Below are 12,847 nucleotides of genomic sequence, written 5' to 3'. Positions count from 1 at the left end.
ACTTTGGTTTCTCCATCTATGGTAATTGAGAGCTTTGCTGGGTATAGTAGCCTGGGCTGGCATTTGTGTTCTCCTAGTGTCTGTATAACATCTGTCCAGGATCTTCTGGCTTTCATAGTCTCTGGTGAAAAGTCTGGTGTAATTCTGATATGCCTGCCTTTATATATTAAAAATATGGAACACTTCTAGAATTTACATGTCATGCTTGCGCAGGGGCCATGCTAATCTTCTCTGTATCGTTCAATGTTAGTATATGTGCTGCCGAAGCGAGCATCCATGATGTTTTTCTAAATGCAGTTTAATATTCTCCTTGTAAAATCTGTATCTCCAACTAAATATAATGTCTGTACATCTCCTTCTCAAATGGTGTACTTCTACCCTTAGTCATACTCTATGACAGGCTTGAGAGATGGGTCAATGGATAAAGCACTTTATATGTAAGTTCAAGGACCAGAGTTAGTTATGTTAGTGAGTGTATTAGTCAGGGTTCTCTAGAGTCACAGAACTTACGGACAGTCTCTAGATAGTAAAGGAATTTATTGATGACTTACAGTCGGCAGCCCAATTCCCAACAATGATTCAGTCGCAGCTGTGAATGGAAGTCCAAGGATCTAGCAGTTACTCAGTCTCACTCAGCAAGCAGGCGAAGGAGCAAGAGCAAGAGCTTGACTCCCTTCTTCCAATGTCCTTATATTGTCTCCAGCAGAAGGTGTAGCTCAGATTAAAGGTGTGTTCCACCACACCTTTAATCCCAGATGAAAAGGTGTAGCCCAGATTAAAGGTGTGTTCCTTAAACTCGGAGATTCAATCTTCTGGAATCCATAGCCACTATGGCTCAAGATCTCCAAACCAAGATCCAGATAAGGATCTCCAAGCCTCCAGATAAGGGTCACTGGTGAGCCTTCCAATTCCGGATTGTAGTTCATTCCAAATATTGTCAAGTTGACAACCAGGAATAGCCACTACAGTGAGCATCTGTAATCCCAGCACTCCTACATCAAGCTGAGAGATGAAGATAAGAGAGTGTACATCAGAGGTTCTCAATCTGTGGGTCATGACCACTCTAAAGTCAAAGAGCCCTTTCACAGGAGTTATTCTAAGATTACCAGAACACAGAGATATTTACATTGCAATTTATAGCTATAGAAAAAAATTATAGTTATTAAGTAACAAAGAATATAATGTTATGGTTGGGAGGCATCGCAATATGAGGAACTGTATTAAAGAATCACAGCATTAGGGCAGTTGAGAAATTCTGCTGTAGAGCTCATGAACCAACTAGAGAAAGCTGTGCAGCAACAAACAACACACTCTCAAACGGAGTACAAAGAAATTTCTGACACCGAAGGCTGCCTTCTGACCTCTACACATGCAACATGGCAGGTGCACACAAGATTTATACATATGAATACCTGCCTATACACACCGTACACACAAACCCATACCATCTTTCTAAATTCTATGGCAAAGTAAGAATTAGAAAATTTTGTTTTACTAATTTTTACATGGTCACATCACATTATTAGAAATGTCTAGGAAGTTCAGCCATAAAGTAATCTGTTTGACTCGGTATTTATCAAACTTAATTTATTTCATCAAATGTTTAATAGCTTTCTACCAACCATTCTTGTGGGCATGATGGTCTAAAGAATTTCTTGCAGTCTGCCCTTAAAAGAACGCCATCGAGACAGATAAAGGCATAGTCAGTTCCATTGTAGTTTATACTTTACCTTTCTCTAATCTCCTTCAAATAAGGACAATTAAATTGATCTGACATTGACTTTTCAGATATCCAACTTGAATTGTTGTACAATATCTCCTACTCCGCTGAGGAATGGGAAGTAATTTGATGACTATTATATTATTTTCCCTGGTATTAAATTTGCATTGACCAGTTTCTATAGTCCCAGATGTACACATTGTTGTGTCACCAGCCAGTCAGTTCCCCAAGCACTTTAAATGCATTAGTCCCTTCTAGACTCACACCGGTCTTATCAGATCAATGCAATGGTTTTACATTTTCAAATATGGAAACATATGATTATGATTCATGTGACTCAGGTTTGTACAGATTGTAGGGATGGGATGAAGACTTACACCAAGGTTTTTCTTCCCTTTAATGATCATCTCATGTTCACTCCTCTGGGTCTTTGAGTGGCCATCTCTGGCTCCACTGGGAACAGATCTCCACTTTGACATCCATTCAAACAAGATGCTTTTCTCTAAGTCTTCCGGCTCCACAGAGCTCTGACTGCTATTTCTTGCCCATGAATCCTTTCTTCCCTACTGTACTTGTTCATCATTTCCCAGCCCTGTCTATGATCACCCTGCCGGATTGTTTTGTTCTTGTTCTTATTTTCAGATTTTTAGGGTTCCCTTTAGCATCTCAGTCTGTCCTCTTATTTTAGTTTGGGGCTTAGCAGTCATGAGCCAATCCTAGTTCCAGACTTTTTAGTGAGTATGAACCAACTTTACCAGCTGTCTGTACAGATCACATCATAGGAAGTTCATTTCTTTCTCCAAGAGTGCCTTCTCTTCTTGCTTTATTGAAATTCTGCTTATGCCTTGAAGACTCTACCTAGGTGATAACTCATCAATGAAGCCTACTTAAACTATCCTATGCAAAACTAGCTATTCCTCACTTTCTCTTTCGCTTTAATTTGTTGTAGCATGTCTAGAACTAATGGAACTGCTTGGCTATTTCTAACAAAAAAGGGCAAAACAACAGCTATTGATGCTTACTTAGGCTTTTGAACTTCATCAAATACTTTATATACATTACAGGCTTAATTTCCCTACATTATCTCCATTCATTGTGAACTAGTATTATCTCTTTTGAAATATGGGGGAACACAGATGCAGAGCATGAACAAGATTTCCTAAGATATCACAGCTAATTCATTTAAAAGAAAAAGAAAAGAAGGAAAGAGAAAAGAAAAGAAAAAAGGAGAGAAGAGAAGAGAAAAGAAAAGAAGAGAAGAGAAGAGAAAAGAAAAGAAAAGAAAAGAAAAGAAAAGAAAAGAAAAGAAGAGAAGAGAAAAGAAGAGAAAAGAAGAAAAAAGGCAGGATCAATACAGTAAAAATGGCTATCTTGCCAAAAGCAATCTACAGATTCAATGCAATCCCCATCAAAATTCCAAATCAATTCTTCAACGAATTAGAAAGGGCAATCTGCAAATTCATCTGGAATAACAAAAAACCTAGGATAGCAAAAACTCTTCTCAAGGAAAAAGAACCTCTGGTGAAATCACCATGCCTGACCTAAAGCTGTACTACAGAGCAATTGTGATAAAAACTACATGGTATTGGTATAGCGACAGACAAGTAGACCAATGGAATAGAATTGAAGACCCAGAAATGAAGTCACACACCTATGGTCACTTGATCTTTGACAAGGGAGCAACAAACCATCCAGTGTAAAAAAGACAGCATTTTCAACAAATGGTGCTAGCACAACTGGTGGTTATCATGTAGAAGAATGTGAATTGATCCATTCCTATCTCCTTGTACTAAGGTCAAATCTAAGTGGATCAAGGAACGCCACATAAAACCAGAGACACTGAAACTTATAGAGGAGAAAGTAGGGAAAAGCCTCAAAGATATGGGTACAGTGGAAAAACTCCTGAATAGAACAGCAATGGCTTGTGCTGTAAGATTGAGAATCAACAAATGGGACCACATAAAATTGCAAATTTTCTGCAAGGCAAAAGACACCGTCAATAAGAAGAAAAGGCCACCAACAGATTGTGAAAGGATCTTTACCTATACTAAATCAGATAGGGGACTAATATCCAATATATATAAAGAACACAAGAAGGTGGACTCCAGAAAAACAAATAACCCCATTAAAAAATAGGGCTCAGAGCTAAACAAAGAAATCTCACCTGAGGAATACAGAATGGCTGAGAAGCACCTGAAAAAATGTTCAGCATCCTTAATCATCAAGGAAATACAAATCAAAACAGCCCTGAGATTCCACCTCACACCAGTCAGAATGGCTAAGATCAAAAATTCAGGTGACAGCAGATGCTGGCGAGGATGTGGAAAAAGAGGAACACTCCTCCATTGTTGGTGGGATTACAAGCTTGTACAACCACTCTGGAAATCAGTCTGGCAGTTCCTCAGAAAATTGGACATAGTACTACTGGAGGATCCCACAATACCTCTCCTGGGCATATATCCAGAATATGTTCCAACTGGTAAGAAGGACACATGCTCCACTATGTTCATAGCAGCCTTATTTATAATAGCCAGAACCTGGAAAGAACCCAGATGCCCCTCAACAGAGGAATGGATACAGAAAATGTGGTACATTTACACAATGGAGTACTACTCAACTATTAAAAAGAATGAATTTATGAAATTCCTAGGCAAATGGATGGACCTGGAGGGCATCATCCTTAGTGAGGTAACCCAATCACAAAAGAACTCACACAATATGTACTCACTGATAAGTGGACATTAGCCCAGAAACTTAGAATACCCAAGATATAAGATACAATTTGCTAAACACATGAAAGTCAAAAAGAAGGAAGACCAAAGTGTGGACACTTTGCCCCTTCTTAGAATTGGCAACAAAACACCCATGGAAGGAGTTACAGAGACACAGTTTGGAGCTGAGACAAAAGCATGGACCATCTAGAGACTGCCATAGTCTCTAGACTATTATGGGGATCCATCACATAATCAGCCTCCAAAAGCTGACACCATTGCATACACTAACAATATTTTGCTGAAAGGACTCTGATATAGCTGTCTCTTGTGAGACTATGCCAGGGCCTAGCAAACACAGAAGTGGATGCTCAGAGTCAGCTATTGGATGGATCACAGGGCCCCCAATGGAGGAGCTAGAAAAAGTACCCAAGGAGCTAAAGGGATCTGCAACCCTATAGGTGGAACAACAATATGAACTACCCAGTTCCCCCCCCTCCCCCCGCCCCAGAGCGCGTGTCTCTAGCTGCATATGTATCAGAAGATGGCCTAGTCGGCCATCAGTGGAAAAAGAGGCCCATTGGTCATGCAAACTTCATCTGACTCTGTACAGGGGAACGCCAGTGCCAAGAAGTGGGAGTGGGTGGGTGGGGGAGTGGGTGGGGTCTTTTGGGATAGCATTGGAAATATAAATGAAATAAATACCTAATAAAAAAACAAAATAAAAAAATTAACTTAAAAAAAGAAGAGAAGAGAAGAGAAGAGAAGAGAAGAGAAGAGAAGAGAAGAGAAGAGAAGAGAAGAGAAGAGAAGTGGCCACATTTAAACTCAGCTCTGTCTAGCTACAGGATCTGAAACATTGGCTATTTAATAGCATGGCTGTGTTTTATTCTTAGTTCTTTTAAGTGTTTATAGAACTGTTATTCTGGCAAATGATTGAGTAATCCTAAATAATCCTATAATGCATGCATGGCTAGGTTGGCTTCACATCCATCTTCTTAGGTCTCCTGAAATATGTGGCCTTCACAGTCCATCAGCTCTAACACCAGAGTCTTCAGTCTCCAACAGTGAGAGGCCATCTGAGATCTTGGAGGAAATTCAATAATAAAACAGGCTCTTTGGTACTCACTACTCATGCAACCATCTAGAACCCGTATGCTGGCAGGCTGGTTTTCTCAGGCCTCCATGGGCACCATTCCACACCTGGGTTACTGGACTATTTCCAACCTCTGACCTCAGCCCTTGGAGCTGAGATCTTCTATTCAGTCACTGTGGTGTGAAACATGCAGGGCCAGCTATGCATGCAACAACCTTCTAAACCCAAATATTACAAGCAGAAGTCCAAGCCGTTCACAGAGACGTCCCAGCCCTTCTCTGAAGTCCATAGGGCGAGTTATGGTTCTGAATGCCACACTTTCAGGAATTTTGAACGGTAAGGCAGCACATATATATTATGTTGTAATAGAACCCAAGGTAAAATATCAGCAGTTTTACTCAATCAAACATTTTACATGATTATTCTCACCAGGGGAAGAAGAGGAGACAACTATACATAACAGTTAGTGGCTTTCTCTCCAGATAACTTTATATCACAGTAGGTTGTGTTTCAGGAGTACTTTGGAAAAAGCTTTTCATTTTCACATTTTCTATTTACATTTGAGAATGGTAAATAAGAGATTGCAGTCCGTAGTAAATAGAATGACTGTACATTACCGTGGTTCTGGCCTAGAATTAAGAAGCTAGTTCTAAGCTGAATGTTCAGTTTTCTTCTCATTTGACTGGGTTGATGTTAGGCAAGTGACACATCCTCTTCCATTTACATTTTCCCCATCTATACAATTAGTCTGACTAGTCATAGAGTTGACATAAAGATTAAATTAACTAATAAACGTAAGACAGTGCTGGGGCCATACCACATTTGAATTTAGTTGCTATTATTATTGTGTTCACACTGGGAGCTAGCACAGGAGCAGCACTTTCCCCATGGAGCTAGGTATATGGAAAGATAAACTGCTCCAACACCATGCTGCTATCCATAATACAAAATAAATGCTATGACATTAGAAATACTCAAAACCTTACGACCAGTGTATCCTCTTTCCTGCAATTAAACCTGCACGTGGCATCAGATAATCTTCCAAAGTCTGCATTGTAAGCGCAGGAGCAGGAAATTTAAATGGCTTTCATGTTAATAGCATCAGGCTGAAACATCCTGCCATCCACATCTTACCAGATGCACACTTCCTCCAAAGGGGAGGGGAAAATTTGAGGGCATCCAGGTTGCCAGTCCTCTTCCTCAGACAGCAATGACACCATAATGCCACCATTTTTCCAGAGATCCCTTTTCCGAGGTTTCCCATCTTTGATGAGTTTATTCTCCCATTTGTCAGATACATTAATACAGGAAGTCAGGTTAATGTCACCTCTGTCATGTCTGCCATGTATACTTCATTTCCAGTGCCCTTCTATGACAGAAAGGTGACTTGACTCTCTCAATTTGGATAACTTACATGAGGATTCTACAGTGTCATTTTGTGAAGGCAACCTCATTTTCCTCACTTTCAAGTCCTTGGGAGACAGCACACCACACCTGCTAACAATAACAGCTTGAACTAGTGACCCAGCCTGGAAGACCCTGAAGCAATTCCTCTGGAATATGAAGGAGTCTGCAGAATAATTTCTTACAATTTCTGACCTCTTATTTATAGCGCTTTAGGACTAAGTGTTCCCAATGGCTACAGGCTGACTGGGAGATGATCTACTCACCTACTTGATGGATTTTTCAGACCATCCACCCCATCAGTGGTCATTTTTTTTCCTTGCATTCCAAGTACACTGAATCCTTACCATGTTGCCTCCTTCATGACGGAAAGCTGCAAACCTGTCTATCATTGATTTTCAAAGGATTTACAGCTTAAGCACTACTTTAATCTGCTTCTGCAGATTGGTTATTTATTTTATTATTTTTTATTTATTACGTATTTTCCTCAATGACATTTCCAATGCTATCCCAAAAGTTCCCCATACCCTCCCCCCCACTTCCCTACCCGCCCATTCTCATTTTTTTGGCCCTGGCGTTCCCCTGTACTGGGGCATATAAAGTTTGTGTGTCCGATGGTAGATCTCTGCCATGTTGACTTCTGTAAGCTTAGTATGTAAATACCCTTTAGCTATTGGCCTAATCAAGGAAGAGCTAGTCAAAAAAAAAAATGAAGGAAATATCATGCTATAACATTCTATTATGTTCTTGTCCCTGTCCTCAGCAGAATTCCATTATAATAAATATTAAAATATATGTGGCAACAGAAAGGGATAAACAATTGCTGACATCATTCTGCCTTTCTCTTGCTACACATGGTGGCAGAATGCCTCTTTGGTTTAGTTGTATGCATTTCTTTAGTGATATTGCTAGAAGCATCAGTGCTGAAATTATCCTTTCTACTGCAGAGACTCTCACTAGAGATCACCCACACCTGTGTTTGCCTCTCTCAGGATGAGTTTGCACTGCTCAGACAGGGGCTGGGAGTCACAAGCTCCAGCACTTCATATAAAGGGGTCAGCTTGGGTGCCTGCGGCTCCTTATGCCAGTCTGTGAAATGAAAGGCTGAATAGATGATGTCTTAAGTCCTTTAATATCTCAAACTTTTACCAACTTTTTGAGACTTCTTCCAATCAGAACTTTAATCCCAGCCATTTGGAAAGCTGAGGCAGGAGAATCATAAAGGTCGTCCAGGAGTATAGAGAGGATTGTAGGGTAGACTGAGCAACTTAATGAGACCTTATCACAACCATGAAGTACAAAGAGGACTGTAAATACATCCCTGTGCCAAGCACTAACCAAGCATGTGTGAAACCACACATCCAATCCCCAGGACCAATTGGTACTTAGTGAAACATCACTGTATACTACTTTGTCCCAACACAATATGAGAGACACAAAAAGGGAAAGGGAAGTTGTCTTGCTCCCTCGGTGCTCTCAGAGAAACACAGCTGAATCACAGGAAAGAAAAGTCCATCATGGAAGCCTGTACAAAAAGCTATGAGATTGTGACCCTGACAAGACCAGCCAACATCAGGGGTATGGAGAAAGAAGGGAAGAAAATGCTCATGAGCTCAGTGTCAAAGGTAGAAATGTTCTGTAGGCAAAAGTTATCAGTTCACATGGAGCAAACAAAGAAAAAGAAAACTGCCAATATGTGCCTAGACACATATCTTAGCCTCAAGTACAATCTTAGTCATGCCATCATTCATGGTTGCAGTGGCCAGGCCATTGTAGAATGGGATCAGATCTTTTGGTTCAATTTTATGGAGCCTGAAGACACCTTACTTGCCATTTCTAGTCCATCCTGCATCAGTTTCTTGAGTTCTTAAAGTATTTCTCATGGTTTACATACTGCCTTTCTAGTGGATGTAGTGGGTTTTCTAAGTTCTTCAGTTCTCTGCAGACAACCCAAAGCAAGGAACTTTTGACATTAAAATAGGGACCATTAGGAGAAAATAACATTTTGAAATGAATTAATGGGCATCCCTTGGTGCTCAGATATATTCAATTTCAAAACTCCTTATTCAAATGAGCAGTTTAAAAATCTCTTCTGAGCAATTACCATTTTTACAGACATGGAATAAAGAGTGACTCATCTGGCAGTACCTCAAAAAACCACACCACACAGAGTGAAGAAGAGCCTGAATTCTAAGCATCCAGTGTTAGGTAATAGCATCTTCATGAGGAAAATAGAATCTCAGAATAGTCACAGTTGGCACCGTGTGTGGACTTGGAATGGACGGGGCTCTCCTGCACTTGAGACCCCAGAGGAACAGAACCACTTTTGCATCTTTCTGAAGCATTCGACAGCGGCAAGCAGTGCAGTAGGCTGCCGTTCAAGCTTGTTTATTATTGTGTCTGGTGCAACTCCCTGAGCGGTCCACCTTGCATTTATGCATGGCTCTCTGCCTCCGTGGAAGTTTGAAAACACATGAAGAGTCTCTCCCTGCTATCTTAACTTCCATTCTCTTTGATGGATTGCAACAGGCAAGCAGTGCCTTGCATGAGAGAAGAGTTTTCAATCATGAGGAAACTCTGAGCCTCTGCAATTGATGCTGAAATTATGATGCTGCCATCGCGCCTCACCCAGTAGGGAATTTGCAAAACTGAAGGAAAAGAGAGAGAGAGAGAGAGAGAGAGAGAGAGAGAGAGAGAGAGAGAGAGAGAGAGAGAGAGAGAGATTCAGTACCAAGGGAATGTCACATTGCAGTAAAGACAGTTGACTCAACTGTTGGGCTTTGAGTCTAGCTGTCCTTTGCAGAAATCACACTTCTCTTAAAATTCAGTTCATAGGAGGGAGTTGAAATATGGAAATTTAGTTTGCCAATTTTGATTGAACAGAGATCAGTAATTAAGCTGGAGTTTTATAAGCTACAAGCATTTAGGGACTGAGGACATGGCTCAGTGGATAAGGTAGGTGCTCAAACACAACCATGAGAATCTGAGTTCAGATCCCAGTATCCACACAAGACTTGTCCAGTGGCACATGCTTATAAAACCTAGTACTGAGGGTGGTGACAAGACAGCCAGATTACACTGGCTCAATGGCAACCCTGCCCAGCCAAACTGTTAGATTCAAACTGAGTGAGAAACCCTGTTTTAAAGCTATATATGTAGCAGAAGGAGGCCTAACCGACCATCATTTCGAGGGGAGGTCCTTGGTCTTGAAAAGATTATATGCCCCAGTACATGGGGAATGCCAGGGCCAGGAAGTGGGAGTGGGTGGGTTGGGAAGCATGGCAGGGGGAGGGTATAGAGGACTTCCTGGATAGCATTTGAAATGTAAATGAAGAAAATATCTATTAAATATTGTTTAAATTTAAAAAAGTAGGATGTCTCAGGCAGTGGTGGCACATGCGTTTAATCCCAGCACTTGGAAGGCAGAGGCAGGCAGATTTCTGAGTTCGAGGCCAGCCTGATCTACAGAGTGAGTTCCAGGACAGCCTGGGCTACACAGAGAAACCCTGTCTCGAGAAACAAACAAACAAACAAACAAAAAGAATAAAAATAAATAAAAAGGAGGATGGAAAGGAATAGAAGACGGTACCTAACATTGAACTCTGCCCTGTACATGTTCAGACTAAAGGGAGTTTTTATCTTTCCTTTTTTCCACAGTGTTTCCCATATATCATAATAATCCTTTATCTTTTATTCTCCCCTTTCTCACATGGACACAGAAACATAAACTTTATTTAAAAGCCCACAAAGCTAGATGTCTCAAAGAAAGGTACAGTGATCAGTTCAGTTAAGCAGAAGGCAGTTGCTTGAAGGTTAGTGTTAAAATAGAAGCTTAACAATTTTTTTAAAAAAATTTATTTATTTATTGTATGTATATGAGTACATTGTAGTTCTCTTCAGACACACCAGAAGAGGGCACCAGATCTCATTACAGATGGTTGTGAGCCACCATGTGGTTGCTGGGAATTGAACTCAGGACCTCTGGAAGAAGTCAAGTGCTCTTAACCACTGAGCCATCTCTCCAGCCTGAAGCTTAACAATTCTTACAGTTCCTACTTGTGAAGAACATGTTTGACCAACTCATTAGCAGCTCCTACTTACTGCCTGCATATTCTATGTTAAGCCTTCTTCAGGGTTATCTTGCTCAGTCCTCACAGCAACCCACTGAAGTAGATATGGTAGGCACCTTTGTAGATGGGCTTGAAATGGCCAAAAATTACCTTACTAGTGAATAGTAGCAATGCAGAACCCTCACAGAGGACAGCAGGATCCTCATCTCATTGTCACCAATACAGCAACCATAAGCTTGGTGTCAAGAGGTAAATCTCTAGCATTTAATCAGCAACATCTATCACAGAGCTGCTCAAGGAGTAAACTAAGACAAGAGTAACTAATGCAAGAATATTACTTATGAAATAACAGCCTTTATGATTTCCATCTATCAATTTATATAATAATACTCACAACAAATAGAGACATTGAAAAACTAGGTGAACACAGAGATCACAAGGAACTTCCCAAGACCCCAAAGTTAGTATGAATTTAAGAGTTGGAGCCATCCTTTGAACCTAGATGTTCTGGCTGCTGAGATTCTGTGTTAGCTCAAAGTATTATAGTGCATGGTAGGACTCGTACTGCAGATGCAGAGTAAATGAATGTCCACATTTCTACCACATCAGGCCAAACTCTGAAATGTGAATCAACGAGAAGCTGAATCATTGGTGAATCCATGATCAATATGAACAGTGTAATGCTTTCTTGAATTATTCTGCTCAATTAAGTTCCTATTACAGGGTTTAATCCACGTATCTGACAGGTAAAAGAAGAGTAAGAAGGATGACTATGTGAAATTAATCAAACAAGCTGTCAAATGATTTTTCAGCAGTTAATGCTTGCACCTCATAATGTATCAAGAGAGACCTACTGCACATGCAGCTATATTTGCACGGGTGCACATAGGGTTTACTCAGTAAGGTGGTCAGAACAAAAGCCTAGCTCAATATATGCTCTGAGCCACATATAATTAATCCATTGATACTATAAATGAGCATAAAATGTTCGATGTCACCAGGCACCCTTGCAATACTGATTGAAAGTGGACATTAATCTTTCAATTCTGATGAGCTGAGGAGTTTGTGAATACGTGCAAATGGTTCCAGCACTTGTGTATAAATACATATACACATATTTCATGCAAATTTTTCTGTAGCAATTTCTAATAATCTTAGTTATCAAGTGTCACATTTGTAAGATTTTTACGATAAAGATGTCACATAGCAAATAGTAACACTTCTTTTTTTGTTTTGTTTTGTTTTGTTTTTTCCTCTGCAGGTATCCCCAGCATTTCCAGTATCGGTAGTAAGTAAAACAATCACCAAACCAAATCTAGGCTAGCTTTGCTTTGTTGTTCAGCACCTCAGGGCTCTTTTCTTGTGTCCATTTCTGATGCAATAGAACATGATCTGGGTATTCAAATTTCCTGGTGGCTGTTGGCACAGGTGTACTGGGAATACACATAAAATGGTGACTTGTGCACCTCTTCCTTAGACGTGTAATGCCAGTTACCCTGACAGCTTTGAATTCATAAAGGCCACCTAAATAGAGAATCAGTTACATAGTTGAACACTTCACATCTATATAGACTATTCTGATTAGTTGTATATAGTAACCAGTAAAAGATGGCACTCTCTCCATAGGATGGGTTTCTAATGAATCTGAGAGAAGCAAAGAAGGGGTCTCCATGAGTGCCTTGGGTGTGCTCATTGAAATTCAAGGAAAATACCATGAATATTAGGAGGAAATCTTTTAATGCATTAAAATGTAGGTTTTGTGAAGGCCTGAAAGATGTTATGAACTTTAATCATCCTAAGGAATTAGATACAGTCAGCTTGCTCAATGCCCACCCTCTCTCCTAAT

General features: G+C 40.2%; 1 protein-coding gene and 1 non-coding gene across 13 annotated transcripts in view; one reads left to right on the top strand and one right to left on the bottom strand.

The window, feature by feature from the left end:
- Positions 1-12,847, top strand: part of Ntng1 (netrin G1) — a 369,923-nt gene that overhangs the window by 285,919 nt on the left and 71,157 nt on the right. For all 12 annotated transcript variants that reach the window (XR_001783784.2, NM_001163349.1, NM_001163348.1 and 9 more), the window contains exon 5: positions 12,263-12,289. Coding sequence is in view for 11 of the 12 variants with exons in the window: in NM_001163349.1 (NP_001156821.1) it covers positions 12,263-12,289 (27 nt within the window). In the remaining variant the exon portion in view is untranslated. The remainder of the gene's footprint in view (positions 1-12,262; positions 12,290-12,847) is intronic.
- Gm25681 lies at positions 169-274 on the bottom strand. Its single transcript, XR_003954726.1, has one exon. It is a non-coding gene; the product is annotated as a U6 spliceosomal RNA (small nuclear RNA).

Source organism: Mus musculus, chromosome 3 (assembly GCF_000001635.26).
Source record: "Mus musculus strain C57BL/6J chromosome 3, GRCm38.p6 C57BL/6J".
Taxonomy (NCBI): Eukaryota; Metazoa; Chordata; class Mammalia; order Rodentia; family Muridae; genus Mus; species Mus musculus.
Note: the sequence above shows the minus strand (reverse complement) of the source record. Positions and strands in the feature narration are given on the sequence as shown.